The sequence below is a fragment of the Poecile atricapillus genome, chromosome 3, assembly GCF_030490865.1.
Source record: "Poecile atricapillus isolate bPoeAtr1 chromosome 3, bPoeAtr1.hap1, whole genome shotgun sequence".
NCBI lineage: Eukaryota > Metazoa > Chordata > Aves > Passeriformes > Paridae > Poecile > Poecile atricapillus.
In genome coordinates, this window is record NC_081251.1 from 54,586,344 (window position 1) to 54,606,370 (window position 20,027).

At 38.1% G+C, this 20,027-nt stretch overlaps 1 protein-coding gene across 6 annotated transcripts in view; it reads left to right on the forward strand.

The window, feature by feature from the left end:
- The window catches only part of LAMA2 (laminin subunit alpha 2), a 341,474-nt gene that overhangs the window by 209,148 nt on the left and 112,299 nt on the right, over positions 1–20,027 (forward strand). For 5 of the 6 annotated variants that reach the window (XM_058834226.1, XM_058834227.1, XM_058834225.1 and 2 more), the window contains exons 19-23: positions 6,085–6,296; positions 10,717–10,823; positions 11,838–12,101; positions 15,380–15,560; positions 18,935–19,071. In XM_058834226.1, coding sequence (XP_058690209.1) covers positions 6,085–6,296; positions 10,717–10,823; positions 11,838–12,101; positions 15,380–15,560; positions 18,935–19,071 — 901 coding nt within the window. The remainder of the gene's footprint in view (positions 1–6,084; positions 6,297–10,716; positions 10,824–11,837; positions 12,102–15,379; positions 15,561–18,934; positions 19,072–20,027) is intronic. The other variant, XM_058834222.1, reaches the window with a different exon arrangement.

Below are 20,027 nucleotides of genomic sequence, written 5' to 3' on the forward strand. Positions count from 1 at the left end.
ATGGAGCTATTCTGCTTTTTGTTACCTCCCCTTCTCATCCCCATTCCTGTTCTGAAACTCACTGAAAAAATTCCTGTGTATTTTCCTCTGATATTTGATTTATGAATTTGTATTTTTCTTATGCTTGTTTTATTGTTTTATGGTAAAATGTGAGGTTTCCAAGAAGCTTCTTGGAATTCTTGATATATAAGTCTTTGTTTAAAAAGTCCCTTCTAGCTTTTCTGTCACTCTTCTGAGATTTTTATAAAGCTTTTGTCTCTTTTGTCATTTGAATGTTTAGAGCATGGTGATTCAAATATGCAGTAAATTACTGATGCTTCACTTAGAGAAGTTATTATGCAGTGAAAATACAGATCTTCTAATAAGTTATTTGTATATTTTAATTATTTTTTAAAGAATATTTTGCATTTTTGTTGCTTCTCATTTTCTGTTGCAGTCTTTATTTAGCAAGTGGAACAAGCTGGGCTTTAATGACAAAAAAAGATAACTCTTCTATGTCAAATACATTAAAAAGTTCAATATGTATTTTCTACACTTATTGCTAGCTTTACAAAGGCATTATGCTGAAAGGATCATGTGGAAAATTTAAATGTAACAAGAGTTAGTGTGAGTGCTAGTGCTAAGCTCCCAGGAACCCCCATCCAAAGGAGGTGAGACCACACAGGGGAGGGATATCACCACTGTGTCTACATGCCTTTGGTCCCTTGGGATTTCACATGGATGGAACAGATTTCAAGAGCAGTTAGTATGCCAGGGGACCTCTGCTAGCTGTTTGGAGGTCATGATGAATCATTATTGGCTTTGTCCCCATGATCTCAGTCCCCTGTGACCCTGCCAATGACACCTTTTTAAGAGGGGCCTGGGGAGCCAGATAACTGTGTAACACCTTCCTAGACAGTTACGGGGCATGGAAACCTGGCCCTTGTGTTTCTTAGTAGGCTCTTGCCATTTGACACTTCCATGAGCTGCTTGAAGGATTTCTCAAGGCAAACCCTAAAAAAAGGTAAGGCTTGTGAATGAAAACTTAAAATACTCACGCTGGGATGAGAAGAAGTAGGAATAAACCAAGAGTAAGAGACAACCAGAAAAGCAGAAACCTGACCATACGCTGTGAATCTCCCTATAGTCCCCTTTTTCCAATTTACAACTACTTCCTTTTAAATCCCCTGTTGTGCTATATCTGTCCTGAAGTGAGAGTGCAGGCTGTCACCTGTTTCCACCCATCATCACCGAGTCTGCTCCTGCTGCTGCTATTTCTGCCTGTCTTTTCCTGTCTGTCTGGGAAGTCATCACCTTCTTTCAGCTAGTGGGCTGTGAAGTTAATGACGGCAGGAATAAATGACATCAAGAGCACTTTGGTGGCAGTTTGTCAATGCAGGGTCATTGACAGCTTCCATTAGCAACAAGTGCTGTGTCTGAGCGGAGCACAGGCTGTAGATGCAGTAGGACAGAGTCTGAATAAATGGCTTAATTGGATTTTAGCCTGATCTCCTAAGGAAATGAGGCTCCTGTGATCTTTTTGTGCATGTCTCTCTGGCTGCCTGCGAAGTGTCTGCACTTGTAGGTCAATTTCAACCAAATTTGGCAGAAGGTGGGAGGGCTCAAAGATGGTAATTGTTCCCGAAGGTTTTATGAAAAGTGTCTGGATAGAGATTAATAAATCTGGACATATCATAGCTAAGAGGAAGAATACTGTGTGAACTCACACCTGATTAAAAAGATAGAGAGAGAACAAGAGAGATGGCTAAACATTCTGCCCATAAGAAAACTCACAGGGAAAGGTAAAGGCGCTGCTATAGCCTGAGGGATTACTCCCAGCTGAGTAGCAACATCCTGCAGCAAATAATCAGCCCTTAGCCTTGTAGCCATGAGATATAAATCCACTGGAAATTAGGCCATTAATTCCAAAGCTCACAGAACTATTTGCTTTTAATTGTAACAAGTTGTTTTAAAATGTCTGCAGCTGTCAATAATAATGATCAGGAGAAAGCATGTTGCATTTTGCTATTAGCACTGGTTGTATAATTGCTGAGAGAGTTTACATTAAAATCTCTTTCATTTTAGCAACTACAAAGTGACAAGTGATCTGAGCCACGTGATTCATTAGCTGAACAATGCTAAATTATCATGACATACTAAGTATCATGTATTGAGAGTGTGCAGCACTGTACTTATTCAGCCTAAAAATATACCCTCTGTCCCCTAGGGAGATACATCTATCTGTCTGATTTGTAAAATGTCAAAAAAAAAAAAAAAATTGCTACTTCTTCCACTGGAACTCTCAGGAAAATGGTGCCATAATTGCTTAATATTCTAAAGGGTCCAGTTCATAACACCATCAAAATAATTGCAGATATAAACTGTATTGGGAGTTATCATATATCTATAATTATAGAGAGAGCTCAGCTTTCCCATGTAATGTTTTTCCCTAACAAATTAGACTTAGGTTTTTTTCCTTTGCTCACTGCTCACTTTTCCAAAGGCATATGAGGTAGCATGGACATTCTCCTAACTTCATAGAAAGGATGTATGAGACAAAAGGTTGTCTTTTTAGCCCAGCACATTTACGGGATGATGATATACGTTTTCCAAATGCAGTCTTGCTAGGGAAAAGAAGCAAAATAGGTGAGTCTAGCTTTTCCTGTAGGACTCTGTGATTTATGTGCATGGATCCAGCGACCTTTTTCTCCTACAAGGTGACTCAGTGTCCCTCATGTGTGAGGAGAAGTGTGAGCTGACCCATGTCCTTTCTTGTCCCCACCTCCCCCAGTCTTGACGTCTAGCACAGAGTGCATCCCTCCACAGCCTCTCATGAGTACTGTGGCTTCAAACTGCTGCTCATTGTAGCAAATAAAATTCTTCCACTAGTGCCAGGGCAGCAACTCTGTGTTGCAGTACTGATGGGAAAAGGGTCAAACATTTCAGGAGATTTGGTACAAAAAATGTGTTACACAAAAATGTCTGCAGCTTGCAAAGGCAGGCATTCTGACATTAGGTAATGCAAGATTTATAGTTGGTCACACAACGATAACATCTGTGCTGTGCACCTGAGTTAAGATATCTCACCACGTGCTCACAAGCCATTTCTCCACAGGGCTTTTGCCTGATTTTGTGCACAGGTTGAACGCACATAAATTTCAAAGGCTCTGTAAAAATAGTATTTCCAGACTTAAAAGTGTTTGGATTTGCAGGCTTAATTAACTCCGTCTCAAGGGCTTTTTTTTCCTGGTAAATATAAAGAAATGTATAAAATAGGCCTGCATTTCTGTGCATATATGTTTATATACAAAGCACCATACAGATTGCTATGGGGAATATTAACTCCATACTGACCAGGCCCAATACAAATTCATACACATATTTTTAAATAGTAGCCCTGTATTTGGCACCACTTACACTAAATCAAAGCAGTGTCACTGACAGACACAACTGCATTTGAGAATAGAAAAGAAAAATATGGGCACAATCTTTTTTTCACTGCTTTTACTCCTATTTTTGTTTTATTTTTTTAGTTTATTTTTTTAATCTCAGAAGTATTATTAGGTTGTAGTTAGAAGACATTTATTTTTACATGTATTTCGTGCAAAGCAGAAAAGTAATTTTCCATGCCACATACTTACTGGTGTTTTTCAATCTAAACCTTCCCAAATATATAATGCTTTGAATCTGAGAAAAGAAGCTGAAGTAGGAATGTTCTTAAGGAAATAAAGATGGAACTAAGGAAAGTGGATTTTTTTTATCTTCCCCTGAAACTTAAGAGGTGGTAGAAAAAGAGGAAGAATTTACATAGATGTACATGTACACAGTTCTCTTATAAGCTTTAACTGGTTTACCCCTACTTTCAGGATCATCTTCAGTTGGATTTGAGATTATGTATGTGTGTAAGTAAAATACGGCTATGTGATGGTAGTGGGTTTTTCTAATTTTAATTATCAAAGTGTAAACTGATGAGAATACAAAGAGTTATCGAGGTCTCCTGCTGTTAATAAGAGGAAATTATTAGCAGTGTATTTCACACAAATCATTGGAGTATTCTTTCTGTGAACTGCTTGGTAAATTTCTGTGAATGCTGTCAAATACAGAACTAACCCCTAAATGAAAGTGGAAGAAGAAAACAAACACACATTAAGTGAAGTCAAATAGATTAGTAGGACCAAAAGATGCAGATCTATGAGAAACACACCAGTAGTATGTCAGCAAAGCAGTTAAGGGTTAGCAAAGAGTTAATTTCAGATGTAATCTTGTTTAGGTAAGTAAGATAACTGAATAAATTATCCAAATACTCTCTGGATAAAATGTGGCTATTAATTGTAACATGTTAAGATACATTCTTGGCCTTTGTAACTGAGATATTGTCACTGAAAAAAGCCAACTTATTTTGGCAAAATTAAGCTAAAAATTAGTCTTTTGTCATTGCTGAGATAGCCTCCATCAAGGAAAAAAATGTCTCTTCCTTTGTAGGAAATAGAATAAATTTCTACATTTATGACAGATTCTGAAAATAAAATACCTGAATTATTCTAATGAAAATATTTTGACGTCTTATTGCTATGAGGAGATGATTTTGAGAGATGACTGTGCTACAGGAGTGGGCTAAATTTTGGAAATTTTACTCATGGTCCTGACTGCTTACATGCACCCAAACCACTGGACTGTTTATACGTATTATTGGTCTGTGGTCTGCATCGTAGGTGTTTTGAGAGAATGGAAAAAAAATCCTATTTTGTGTAAAATTACAGAAAACTGCTCAATTAGTTCCCACTATTTTTTCCTCCCTGCTCTCAGTTATCCAGTTTTTATAATCTTTGTGGTCTTTGCTGATGATATTGAATAATATTTAGTACATGTTTAGACAGCTTTTCTTAGGATCCAGATAAAAGCTTTATGAGATATTCTGGAAGCAAGGAAAAGGATGAATTTGACACACACAAGAGTGACAGCATAGGGGAGCTCTGTGTTCCTGTATTAGGATGATAAACAGAATCTTTCCTCAGCCATGCTATCCAGCACTACTACAAAGTAGAGAGGATATCTGTGTACATTAAAACTCCATTCGAACAGACTTCAAAATAGCAGCAAAAATTATTTTGTGCAATGTGCTTTATGTACTTTCTGTTTTCCTTATACTAATTGGAGTTCATCTGAGATGCACATGAATAAATTCATTAGCCAGAACTGTGCAATTTTTTCTTTTCATTTTCTTCACTATCTACAAGTTGCTCTTACTGTGAAGTGTGAACAAGTGTAACAGAAAGGGAAAGCAGACTAGATTATAAACAGGAAATAGGTTGTGAGGGGAGTAGAAATTTGCTTTAAATACAGACTTGTGTTAGGTCAGATTCAATAACCTGCTTTGCATGGTATTCACGGAAAACTGCAGGTGGGCAGGGTGGAAAAGGATGTGATATTTTCAAACAATTCTCTTAAAGCATGGAAGGTAGAGTACACAACAACATAGTTCCTGTGCTAATGAGCAATCTTTGTTACTTGCCCATACGCAGAGATTAGAAATCCATTAATTAAGCAAATCTGACCATGCAGTAGATCAGGGGAAGTCAAAGTCAGAGGACAGATCTTGTTAGGTAAACAAATTTATGTCTGTATTACATTCTAAATGTGTTTTTCTAAACTAAAGAAGTTTTTAAGGCAGAGGGAAAAAAAATCATCAGGCTTGCTGGTGATTGAGTACAGAACATCTAAACATAATGTGCTGTAATACAAAGTATATCTAACATAGTCATATAATCGTTTGGCTTGGAAGGGACCTTTCAAGGTCATCTAATCCAACCTCCCTTCCTCTAGAGTGCCACTAAGATTTCTTGCTATACTTTGTCTCACCTTCAGTCCCAGTGTCAAGATTTTTCTCCCACTGAAGTCTAATTACTAGCAGAACTGGCAGGATTTCAGCTGGTACTGTATCTACAGCATTGTTAAAAAAGAGAAGGAGAGAGAAAGAAAGAAGACGCTTAAGACACACTTGAGAGAAGATCAAATCATTTTTGGTGATTAGGGAGGCAACAGAATTAAATATTTCTAATGAGAGGATTATTTAAGGGTCCTAACTGATGATGTCTTTTACCGTAGGTGTGCAGAAGGCTATTTCGGACAACCTCTAATACCAGGGGGATCATGCCAGCCATGCCAGTGTAATGACAACCTTGACTTCTCTGTTCCTGGCAGCTGTGACAGCTTGTCTGGTGCTTGTCTGATATGTAAGCCAGGTACAGCAGGCCAATATTGTGAGAGGTGTGCTGATGGATATTTTGGTGATGCTCTTCATGCAAGAAACTGTCAACGTAAGTCACGAACTTTTACAGCTCCTGACAGTATTGATCTATCCCATAACTTTGTTCCTGAGAGGAAGGCTGTGCCTCTGTATGTGAGCAAGAGACTGATAGAGCTCTAAAAATGATACTGTGAATCTGCATCTGGAAAGGGAGGCTTTAGAGTAATAGAAGAACTTATTAAAAAAGCTCTAGTTGAAGCAGAATGGGAAAAAAACAATGGAGCTTTGCATGGGTGCAAAAGGTTATACTAAATGTCAGATCTACAAAAATAAATACAAATAAATTGAAACTATTCACTAAAAAATGCTATAAGCTACCCAGAAAAATCCTGTTCTCTTGTAAGATTGAAAGGAGGGAGTGATGTTTCAATTTCAGGGTCCAGCTCTGGCAGCCTTCATAAACTGTTTCCCACTTAGATAACCTCAGTAAGAGTTGGGAGATGCTGCTTCTTGCAGGTCAACATTCACCCACCTGCCAATCAGACCCTAAAATCTCCAGACAAGTTTTCTAAAATGCTGTGGAGGAAGATACCTGGCAGCAAGCTACCAATTCTCAGCTGAGAGGTAGCATGTAATTCAACTACCAGCCCCAGTACATCCTTCCTCATAGCGATTGCAAAAAATTATTCAGCGGAGATGAAAGATTGTGTAGGAACAGGAGCTTTTCTTTCTGTAGGAGGCAGTGTCTCTCTCTGAGCTGTTGCTGGCACAATTCAGAATGCAGAACAAGTGCTTTTAACTTAAAAACTTTCTTCATGTACTCTTCCTTCACATTCTGAGAAGTGGAATGAAACAAGTTCCAAACTGTCCTGAAAGAGACGATCATTTTTTTTTACTGTCACAAGGATTTATTCCTGTTTGGTCCATTATAATAAACACAAGAGTAACCCCACTGAGTACAAAGGTGTTATAGTAGGATAAAATATTAGTATTAATATATTAATATTAGCAGGATAAAATTACTAATATTAGGAACATGGGGGCCATGTATGCAGTCTGTGTTGTGAGCAGAGGAGTCTGAGGTTCTGGCATCCATTTCCAGAACTTGCCCTATTAGCAACTTGCAGTCTAAAAGTAGAAATCCAAGGTCATGTTGGACCTCCGGAGAGTGTGTGGGAGCTAACAAGATGCAGAACATCACTGAGTTTCTCAGCTAAGGGCAATAAGCAGTGATGTATGCAAAGTCATAGATACCCCTGAAGACATGCCTGTGTAAATGCTTTCTGTACCTACCTTACACAATGCCAGAAAAAAATTAGACAATCCTATATGTTTTCTCCCTAAGTTCACGATTAATGATGTCATCTAAGTTACAATGTTAATGTGTAAAGTGATTTTATAAGAGTATTTCAAAAATTACAGCTTCCAGTAGCTTACCACCATTCTTGAGTCATGATGAATGGTGCTCTGACCATTTCCACAGTAGTAAAAGGTCCATGAGAAAGAGATTTTATAAGAGGAGAGTTTGGAAAACATACAATTTAAAAAATATATTTAAAATAAATACATGCTTCATGTTGAATTACAAGCTTTGCTTTTGTTGTTAGTATCATTGACAAGGAGAGCCCTCTAATGTATTCATATCCTTGTGCTTGCAGTTACCTTGTATTCATCTATTCTCTGCCTTTCATGTGGGTTTTCTTCTTTGCATATGATTTTTTATTTCCTTTGCAGACTTCCATGAAGTTTGCCCTGCAGCAACAATATCAGAGGGACTGTGCTTTTACTTTGTTGTTTTCAATTTTGTTCCTTATTAAAAAGCCAAATCCAAGAGTATTGCAAAGCATGAATTTGCTTTCAAATTATTGTTTGAAATGCTTCTTGCTCTTTCTCAGTACAGTATTGTTGTGTGCATTAACCGTTTCAAATGACAGTACAGCTTTATATCATCATAGCATCTCTGAATTTTTTCGTCTATCTATACAAAAACATAAATCTAAGAACAATGAGCAAATGTCCTAAGCTTATTTGGTTTGATTTTAGTAGGTCGTTTTTTGGAGTGAAGCAGCGCAGTGTACTGAAGCAAATACCCGGGGGTTGAGCTGATGGTAATAGAGCTCAGTGTCACAAGATGAATTAAAGCAACTAGTCAAGTCTGTCTGTGTTCCAGTGTATAGGTACTACTGTTGTAGGAGAATAAGTGTGTAGCTTCATCATAAATACAAGCTCATAAATATTTATAGAAATCTAGAGAGAATGAAGGGTCTTGACCAGCATCATTCGAGAAGAAAGACAAATTTCTCCAACAGGCTGCATTGTATTATGACAATTATTTGGAGGTTTAGACAAGAGCTAATTTTCCCAGTAGAGGTGAATGAATGGGAAGGCTCTAGGTGAGATAAATGCAATTTATCAGATTGAGTATCAGTTTATTAGATGAATAGCCCTGACTGTATGTTTCTGCCCTATGTACATACTGCTAGAGCCAAGAAAAACAATCTAAGTCCTGATATTCCAAATTGTTCCTTACCACTGCATTGCACTCAGTCATCTGTGACTGAGTTAAGACACCATGGAGTACTGCTTGCAAAAAAGGTATAAATAGGACAAACTCATCTGTTTATAAAATCGGTGTAAGTTTTCTTTTTGATTCTTGTGTTGTCATATGCCTGATAATCAAAACAATTAAATCAGACTGAGCTTGGGTTTTGAGGTCTGTATAAAAAGGTTGGTGAAACAATTTTAATTTGCACTGAGGATTGTAGTTTGTTGAATCTGAGCTTTAGCATCTTCTTTCCCCGCTCACCAATTGAATTAAATATATACTCAAAACATGGATATATGTGATACTTATCACCATGTATGGTTTGGAATGTAAGCAGTTTTAAAATACACTATGGTAAACACTATAAAATACACTATAGCTGTATACAGGATGATAGAGGTAAATTATAGATTTGTTTAATATTGAAAGCTGAAAGGAAAAGATAAGCAATGTTAATTACATGAGACGTGTCTTTTAATTTTTACTTTTTAAAGATATATTGCAAAACAGAAGGAGATAAGAATCTCTGAAATTGTTACATGACTGGTATGAACAGCAGAACCAGCACATTTTTGTTACTTATTCCAGAATTTTTGCAAACATTTGAGAAACAATGCCATGAACAGAATGGCAAGTCATAAAGTTGCTTTCATTAAAAGAAGCAACTACTGCAGAATACCCCAAAAGCAAAAAACCGCACACCAATCTTTTCAATTTATAATCGGAAATTTTAAATTAGCAAGTCCAATCAAATAATGAGGAAGGTTCTGTTGTAATAATCTATACATAGGGAAAATATAACTGCGCTATCTCACATAGCACCTTCTGACATGCAAGTATATGACTGCCATGTGTTCACTGCTGGGACTCAAGTGTTTCTTAAAATGAAAGTGTCAGGTTGAGAAAAAAAAAAAAAAGCAACACATGCAGATAGGGCACTGCAGGAAGGCAAAATGTGCACTGGAACCCAAGTTTGGAGAGTAGACTGATAATTGATATAGATATGTGGATTTATTCCCCTATGGGGGATGGGGGGGAAACCATGTGCAGGAATCGACTGCAAGGTTATAGTCCCTGTGACAGCGATCACATCCTTGTTCTCTACTGCGAGTGCCAAGGGTTTTTTCCCAAATCTCTGCATGGCAAAAGGACTGAAGAGCACAAAAGTTCTTGTGGTTGAAGAACATAGAGGGTGATAGACATCTTACTCATAATTTTTCTTCTCCTAAAACATGAGAATTTAAGAGCCAGAAGCATTGGTGTTTTCTTCAAGAAACAGTGTTGTCACTGTCTTTTTAAATCTTCAGGAAAGCACTGTGATAAGTTAGGTTGGTCAGCTGGGTTACATTTACTCTGGGAGCAGTGATGCTGTTGCTGAGACAGAAATCCTGGAGAGTCATAGTAGCAGATAATCCTTGGTATGTTTTTCAGTGCAGCCTGGGGCATGAGAGCATTACTGCCCCTGTATAGTGTCAACTTTGTGCTGGGTTTGCAGCCTGCCAACATTCCCTGATGACTACATGAACAGGGAGTGAACTCCAGGACAGCAGAACTAGTACATGCAGCAGTAACTTTCCCACTGGCTGGAACTACGTTCTCTACCCACCCTGTGTAAGGGTCTGTACCCTTTTTGTAATTATCTCTCAGCATTACCCTGCCCACTCTGAGTCTCTGGGCATATACTTAGTAATCTGCCCTCCACATCCTGCTTTGATCTGAGAGGAACATCTAAAACAAGCTGTTAATGAACTTGAGGCAAAATTTCTGACAGCAATAATTTGGAGAAAAATTCCACATTAATCCAGGCAGGTTTGTCAGTGTACGGGAGTGACACCTTCCTGTTTAACCCAAGCTGGGGGTTTGTCAGGGTGGGAAAAGCTGCACTGTAAACATTTGGCTATTAGATTTAGCTTCAGGGAACACATTGATGTCTCCTTCTCTGCAGCCTGCCACTGTCACCTGAATGGCTCCTTCTCAGAGATCTGTGACTCTCGGACAGGCCAGTGCAAGTGCAAAGCCAACGTCATCGGGCGCCGCTGTGACATCTGCAAAGTGAGTGCCCAGAAATGGGGTTTCCATTCTGCTTTCTCCACTGTTTGTCACAACTAAACGTCATTTGGTTCTGGATAGGCTTTTTTCTGTTGTTTACATTTCACTTAAAGAACATATATAGATTGTTCTTATGTAGAGAAAGGTAAAGTGGTTGCTTTTAAATTTTTTCTAATTGTTTTCTAGAACAGAACACAAGACATAACATTTACATGCAAGGAATGCATTTTAAGCTTCACTGTATCTATAAGTACATTTGTATACATAGTATATACACTTTGTATTTGAATGTTTAATATAAAAAACTAGTTTAAAATATTGCAGCTTTAGGAGATAATCCCTGTATGCGGAAAGCTGCAAAACGTCTGATAGCATCTAATGTTTATTTTTTTTAAGAAAGGAGGATGCTAGTTTAGTTGTGCTGGAATGTTCTGTCTTTATGATTTTTTTCTTAGGGTTTCTTCTTATGTTGTCCAAACAATGTATTATTTTTCAGTGAAAGTGGTTTTTGCCTTGACATTGTTTTCCTGTCTCATAAATCACTGCAGAGAAATATAGTTTCATAAACTTTCAGAGTTGTCTTCAGGCAGCTAAGGAATATGCTGTAGCTGCCTGCACATTTCTCTAGTTCAACATAAGGACTCATGAGTTAAGCCTGTGTCCTCAGAACACCTCCACCTGTGTGTAATTTAAGTTACATAAATAATTCTGCAGAAATCAAAAGGATCATTTTCACCCTTTAAAATTATGTTATTTCTGAAGTGATTTGCTCACACTCCATTTTCAACAGTATTTAAAAGAGTCTGTTCGAAGAAAAATTGCTGGTATCAGTGGCATTTGCAGATTGCATAAGGTACCTAGAAAATATCTCAAGCTCATTAATACAGTACTGGTGGTTAATTGGAATTAATCTTTGTTTACTTCAGTGTTTACTCCTGTCTTTATTTCCGTACTCTTTTATGTGAAGTAGTTTCCTTATCTTCACTTTCTAACAGTGTTTACTTTTCATTCTTAAAGCCCAACTACTTCTGGGCCCCAGAAAAGCTGTTTTGTATACCCTGTGGCTGCAGTGCTTTAGGATCTGTGTCACTGCAGTGTGATATGTTGGGAAGATGTATCTGCAAATCAGGATTCGTGGGCAGACACTGTGAAATCAGCAGACAGGTGCCTAAATTGCAAGAAAATGCAGGAAGCAGTCAGCAGATTCGAGTACCCCCCCGGAGGTGGGGCACCAGCAGCGCCAGTGGGTGCCCACGAGGCGCTTACCGGCCTGCAGCTCTGGTAATGAGAAACTCTGCTTTGCATGGGCTGAAGTCTCCTGTTCGCTTGTGTTTGGAGCTCACACAGGTTGCTTGGGTTTTTAATTTTTAATACCAGTGTTACAATATAAGAAATGCTCAAGAAACGGACAGGCTCGGAAGACAAGCAGCATTTTAGGATGCTTCCGATCCTAAGGACTTCATCGTGCAAGTGGTGCTATCAGTGAGAAATCAAACAGCAGACTAAGTCCCAAAACAGCACCATCAACAGCAGTATGCACAAAATGCATGGGAGATGTACATAAATCAATGGAATTGGTAGGATTTTCTTGGATTTTGCAGCATGAAACTTCCTTTTCCAACAATTCAAGAACTAATAGCTTAAGGAGGCTGAAGGAAAGATCAGCCCCAGAGGCACAGAGTTAAGATCTAATTTTAAAATATTGAACATAACTGGTGTTAAAATATCTCATTAGCGAATATGGCCAGTTATCTGAGACATTTTTAGCTCAGTGCAATGACAGTTATGTGACTGTAATGCCAAAAGTGATAGGAGTGTTCGCTCCTCATCACAGACCAACAAAGCAAGTTATTTCCCAAAAGTAAGTAGTTACGGTACAACTGCTAACAGAGTATTTGAGGGTTGTTTGTTCTCCCTGCAACTCAAAACCTCCACACTTATCACAGCCCGCTTGAAAAATACTTGGCAGTGTTTTTCATCCTCAGCTAGGCTCTGGGACCCATGCTGTATTTGTTCATATAGATTTCCTTGAAGAAATTAGTTTTTTCCAATTAAAATATTAGGTTACTGTATTGCCCACAGTCACTGAAGGAGACACGATATAATGACATATTCAGAAAATCCATTGTGTTTCCTAACTGTGATCTAGGATCTTATCTCTTGTTCAGCAAATGTGATTCTTAGAATTTCTGTGTGTAAGCAAATTTGCTGAGAACTTTAACTTTGGGTTAAAGTTTGCATGACTGACCAAAATGTCCTTGTGTGCAGACCTTCTCACAGAATGTAACCCAGCATGGTAGTGGTCTTTTCCAACTTACTGTGGTGTGGAGTGCTGGTGTCAGACTTTTTCTGACTGTTACCCATATTAACAGAATTTATGAGATCCTAGCAAACTTTATATTGAGAACTGAGATGCATGCTGTGCATTGGTTACTTCTCTGCATTAATCTGAATGTCTGTCCTGAGATTGTGTGTATTCACATTTCTGTGTATCTTTCTGTGTAAAAGAAATCTTTAGAGATAGTCAAGTACTTTAATTGAACCTTGAGTTTAATTAAATGAGTTTGATTATCTCTTTCTCTCTGATATGCTGTGTTTTGTCAGGCAGAAGTATGAAATTGAAAAACATTTCAATATAGAGTCTGGAAACGAAAATCAGTGTAATTCTTTGTTGCATATATAATCAAGCATTTGCTTAGGTTTGTATGATTTTCAGGCCAAATTCTGACCATAGATGTGGTCCTGTATTCTGACACCTATCGGCAGATTCTCTGTGTGAGTGGGGAACTTCGTTATTAACCTCAGAGGTCGTATTTCAAGACTTTTCCATGGAAAGCTTCTGAAGATTCACAGAATTCACCAATACAAGAATTAAGGGTTCTACTGTGGAACAAATCCATATAAAACAGTAGTCATAGAATCACTAAGGTTGAGTCCAACTTTTGACTGATCACTGCTTTGTCAACTAGACCATGATACTAAGTGCCATGTCCAGTCGTTTCTTGAATGACTTCGCCACTGCCCTGGGCAGTCTGCTCCAGTGGCTGACCACCCTTTCAGTGAAGAAATTGTTCCTTTTGTCCAACCTGAGCATCCCCTGGCATTGCCTGAGGCTTGTGCTTCTTGTCCTGTTGCTGGTTCCCTGGGAGCAGAGGCAAGTTTCCCCATAAGCCTCTCTTCTCCAGGCTAAACACCCCCAGCTCCCTCAGCCACTCCTCATAGGACTTGTGCTCCAGAACCTTCACCAGCTCCATTGCCCTTCTCAATGTCTTTTCTTTTTGTAAGTGGCCCAGAACTGGACACAGCACTAGTGCTTAGCACAGAGGGACAGTCACTGCCACGGTCAAAGCCAGCACAGCTCCATTGATCTGAAGATCTACTGATTTATAGTAGGTAAAAATCAACACCTCATACCTGGGTCACAAAGTAGCACACTATAAAGTAAACATTTTTCACTTTTTTCCATTTATATTCATTAGCAGTCATTTTTTTAATATCTCATTTTTAATATTCTGCCTTTCTATCAAACTCACTGGTAGATTTTATAATTAATGTTGTAATATCAATTTCAAGTGAAGTTATTAATATGGTTTGGATTTCAGTATTCACTGAAAATCATCATGCCTGAAAAACAGGTAGAGAAGTACTCCTATTTTAAAGCACTCTAGCTCAAGACTGAGTTTCTCATTTGAATATCAACTATGGTTTCTTCCAAGGAGCCTCTGTTGGTTGGTGCAGTGAAACTCATGAGGACTTTTGGTTGAAATCTTCATGCAGAGCTCCGTATCAAAGCATACCAATGAGAGTGTCTTCCCTTGTTTACTTTTTGCACTCTGCTAGTGAAGTTAAGGAGGAAATTTCTTGCTATAGTTGATAACATCTACTCTGGTTCTGTAGAAACTTTGTATTGATCACCACAAAAAAGAAAGAAAAGGAAGAGTATAGAAGAGAAACAGAGGCCTAATCCAAAGACAGAGTTTTTATCATGAAAGTAAATCCCTATTATTTGTTTGTATTGTACACAAATACACTATTTCTATGTTCTTCTAAAGTTATTTCTATATATCATTCTAAAGAATTGCCCTTAAGTTACTGTACACAGACATTGCCTTTGCTCAGAGGAGATAAAATCTAGTTCAGAGGCTTTCCAGTTGAATCGATCTCCATTCATAGCTAAGAATTTGAATTCACTCTCGTAGCAACAAACTGCCTGACATAGCCCTACAACCAGAGATGGGGTATGCATTTAGTGCTGCTGATACACTTTCCATTCCAAGGGAAACACAGCCTCATAAGAAATGTAACATAAGAAATGTGTTACATTGCAGAACATTCATTGTAGCATCAAGTAACATTCTGAAATCTTTATTCTTTCTCAGCAGTGGAGGGCATTTAGTGTCCTTGCTCCAGGGTTTTACCGCAACAATTTAACATGTTAAAAGCAGTATTTCAGTGGTGAAAAGAAAAGAGCTACCCTGATGGCCCTACACTCGCAGCTTTTCCTCTCTTCTCCTGGTTATCATTCCATGTACTAACTGCTCTTCCTCACTCTGTGGCAGCCTGGAACATTTGGCCTACAGTCTCCCCGAGGATGCGTTCCCTGCAACTGCAACTCGTTTGGTTCCAAGTCCTTTGATTGCGATGGAGACGGCCAGTGCTATTGCCAGCCTGGAGTGACAGGGAAGAAGTGTGACCGCTGTGCACATGGGTTTTACAACTTTGAAGAGGGAGGCTGCACTCGTATGTAAATGTTTTGCACCCAAGCACAGACTGATTTGTTTGTTTGTTTGTTTATTTATTAATTTATTCCTAAGATTATAGTTTGGCTGATTTTGGATTGCCTAACAAATTTTCCTGACAGGGGGTTCATAAACAGCCTTGTACATTATTCATTTGACAAGGGTGGTGATTGGCAAGAGTGAAAGACCCAAGCAATTTCTGCTATTTTATGGGCAATTTATGACTAATCTACTACATTTAAAAGGAGCAGGAATCTCATTTACTCCATGTAGTGTCTGCCAAAGAAATTCCATGAAGTTCCTATAATTTAGTTAAGAGTATCACAGAACTCTGATTAAATTTTTTTGCCAAATCACATCAACTTGCAGGGATGTAAAAGGAAAACAAGGAAAACACAAACTGTCTTTGCTTCTAGTTTTATCTTAAACCTTTGCAGTGTTCTTATATGGGTGATCCTCTTTCATTACCACAGTCCTTTCCTGTACAGTAGTATTTAGTTGCTTACTAGTTGCTTTACTAGTGCTTTTTTGTGTATGAGAAGATCTTTAAGTAAAACTGTCTGCTATATCCCTTGTGTAAACACATGAAAAGTCTCCTTTCCTAGATGCTGAAACTCTAGCATTAGATATAAATACATTCAGCCACCTCTTTACCTTTATTTTTGTCCTTTTGGAAAATAGGTCGAAGACTGAAATGAATGCTTTCTATCCTTGAAGTAGTGCAGACTGCTATATCAAAAAGAACCCAATCAATAGGTTTCTTCACAGGGAAATATCCATCTTTCCTGATAGAACTGTGTTTTTCAAGTCTCAGAGACTCATTTAGGTGTGACCACAGGACACATAGATAGTTGTCTAGTGTGACTGACTGCTGGGATGCCAGAATGCTGTTATTATTCTTCAAGTATAAAGCATATTCTTTCCAGAAACAGAAATCACAATGTCTGCTCCTCTGTTCTTCCTCCTTTCCTATCCAGAATGGTAGTACAAGAAGCAAGCTCAGCTCCCTTTTCTTTCTCCTTTTTGCTGTAATGGAAGGAGCATCAAGGCCTTGCAACCCACATTTGTGCAGCAAAATTCAATTTTACGTGTAGTGTGGATAAACCTTGAAACAGGCTGGATTATAGATTATATTTGAAAATGTTGCTCTATGGTGTTGTCTCACACGGGAATGAAGGGTTCAAAAATGCTTACAGGTTTGAAAAGTTCAGATACAGTGGCACCTTAGAAAAGTTAAAGATTGTTTCCCAGGCTCACTGATGAGAAAGCTTGAAATAAAATGTAAATGATAACTGCAGTCCTAAAGCCTTTAGCAATCAAATGAAGGTCAAAAAAATCTTTCATTTATGATTAACATCTTATTCTAACATGCCACAGGTTAAAAGCACATCACTATTGTGAAACACAACAAAATGTTGATAACTACAGTTGGGGAAGGAAAAAGAGAGGTCTATTAATGAAGTTGCACTTTAAAATTTTAATTACTCTCTTGGCAAACTTTGAAATTGCAGAGTTTAAGAAACAGCAATGAAATGGTAATGTACTGTAGATTGTACCGTAGAAAAGTAACATTTTTAAATATATATGTGTCAGCCTGTGGTCATCAAAAGTTTAAAGCAAGAGAAGCAGCTATAGATATTGAGAAAATTCAGAATTTTAAAAGTTCCAAAGTTAAAAGAACAGGTGGAGTGGAATTCTGTTTTCAATGTGCTGTTTTTTCCAGACTTATTTTTAGTAGATTTCTTATGTATTCCTTCAAAATATGACAAAAAATAAGAATTAAGTTATGAATCACAAAGAAAATCAGAAATTTAATATAAGTATATCAAATTATGCTGGAAGGAAAAGTACAGAAAAATTAATTCTGTTGTAATAGTTAGGTATCAAATAAAATATTGGACCTCTTTTATTTAGTGTTTATCCAAAAGGAATATAATTTGATTTTTTCTTGTGCAATATAAATCCATAAAGCCTAAAAAAGCCCTGAAAGCATCATGAGTGTTGACATTCTAGCAGCAAAGATACAAATTAGATTTCTGTTTCACTATTGCTTGCAACAGTTGTGTTGCATTTTTTCCCTCTTATTTTGAAAAATAATTGTAAAAGCAAAAATAGGAAAAACATTTGAGTATCCCCTTCCCCTCCATGCCTTTTTAGCCAATTTTGTGTAAGCCCATAGATGAGTTGTCACATCTGAAAGCCTCAGTCTCCCAATGAGATGTATTCTGAAACTTCAAGCTACAGTGTGTGAAAATATTTTAAATAGCATGCAGCACATTGTGTTCCTGGCATGATGGAGGCGAAATTTGCTATCTTCTTTGCATCAATTACCTTATCTTGAAAGCATTGGTGGGGAAAAGTAAAGGTCATTTCTTATTTGAACTACAGATAGGAATTCTATCTTTGCACAAAAAAACATTTGTTTTCTAGTTTCAATCTGAATTGAAATATTTCACAGTAAAGGAAGTGAACATGAATGAAGCCCCCAGCAACAAAGTTACATTGCCCTTTAAACGCCCCAAGGAACAGGTTATCACACAGAGTCACCTGGCTTATGATGCATTTTCTCTTACCTCCTGGGTTATGTGGATGGTGGGTGTGAAAACAACCACACTCCAGTTCTGCTCTTTTGATCACTCACATATCTTGTGCCCCATAACTGCTTATCACTTACATACCTTGAATGTGTATCTGCTACCAGTGAGTTGTTCACTTAATAATCCTTTAAGAGCAAAGACCACTTACGGAAACACTTACAAACCTGAAGTGTTTTTAATTTAGTATAATCTGCAAAGAATACCAGTTTCCCTTGGAGAGGAAACAACAGTTTGTTGATGTCTTCCCAAGGCAGAGGATATATAAGCTGAAAAAGGAAGAATTCAAAGGGAAAAAGGAAAACACTTTTTTTGCCCTTTAAGGAAAGTCTCTTAAGAGCAGCAGAAATTTCAGAAGGTATTTATCAAACTGGTATAGAACAAGAATTGGTATAAACAGAGTGCAAGTTCCCTGCATAGATGGCTCAGAGGCCTTCAGGTGGCTTCTTAGAGGAGACAGCATGCACCCAGAAATTGAGTAGCAGGACTCCTGCAGTTATGTCACAAGAGTGCACCATCTCAGAAGTCGTTTTGCTTCTGCAGTTGGTGACTTTATTTTTCCTGTTCTGTTTTCATTGCAGCTACTTCAGCCAGAGGTAACCTGTGTTTCACTGCTACTTGTTTTGGTTTCTCAGGGTTATCCCTGCCTTTTCTGTCCCAGATAACTGAGAGTTCACTGTGCAGTAAAGGAATGATCCTAACCCCATTAGGGTCTGCTCTCCAGGTGTCACATAAAGGGATAACTTTTCCTCTGCTTTATTTTTTTCTGTCTCCCATGAAGCCTGTGAGTGTTCACGTTTTGGCAATAACTGCGATCCCATCAGTGGACGCTGTATCTGCCCTCCCAATACTGTTGGAGAGATGTGTGACAAATGCGCGCCAAATCACTGGGGCCATAACATTGTCAGTGGCTGCAAGGTGAGTGGATTCCTATTTTCTCTATGTGCATTACTTCTTTCACAATAATTTAGAGCTGGAACAGAGTTTTTGGTATTGCAAGTTTTGGTGCGAGACTGTGGTGTAAATGTTGGCAAGCTGCTACTGCTACTGCACTAGAGATCCTCTGTCTCAAGTATGCAGCCTGTAACACAAAACACCCTGTTGATTCTGCTGTCACACTGAGTCAGTGTCCTGCTTGAGCCTGATTTTATTTCATTATAGCTGTGTTTAATGTGATTGAGGAGATTACCACAGTGTTGAACGATGTATGTAGATGTATATTTACAGGTAATCAGCAGTGCCTTCGGGGAACAAATTTACTTTGGCCTTAATGGTGATACCACTGGGGATTTGTATTCAAAGTTTGCTTTACAAAGGCTTCAATTTGTGCATAAAAGACAGCAAGGAGAAAAGAATCATCCACCTTAGTTGTAAATTGCACTTTATTCCCATGTTCTTAAAGGGGAAATAAACCTTATCATTAGCTTTTAAATCATTATTATTCTAATATTTGACACAGAGTTAAAATATCCAAAGAGAAAGGAAAGAAGTAGGAAAATGATGATAGAATGTCGAGGAGGCCATGAAAGCTGTTGTTACTGACCTTGAGTTGAGGGGCGCAGTATTTGGTTAAGGCTGAAAACTGTGTGAGAAGTTCAAATGCCTTATTCCTCCCTGCTGTGCTCATTGATGATAAGGAATTTGATAGTACCGCTACAATTACTCCAGAAAACTATCTTTTTGGAACATAGTCATACACCATTGATACTTCTTCTTAAAAGGCTGTTAGTCATGTAGCTCAGGCTGCAAAGAAATTGACAGGAGTGATTTCTTTTTTGTGTGTATGAAAAACTCCTGTGAAACCTCTGCAGTGCTGCTGTGACACAGACTCTTGGCTTTTGAAATGAGCCTAATGAGGTTGAAGACCTCCGTTT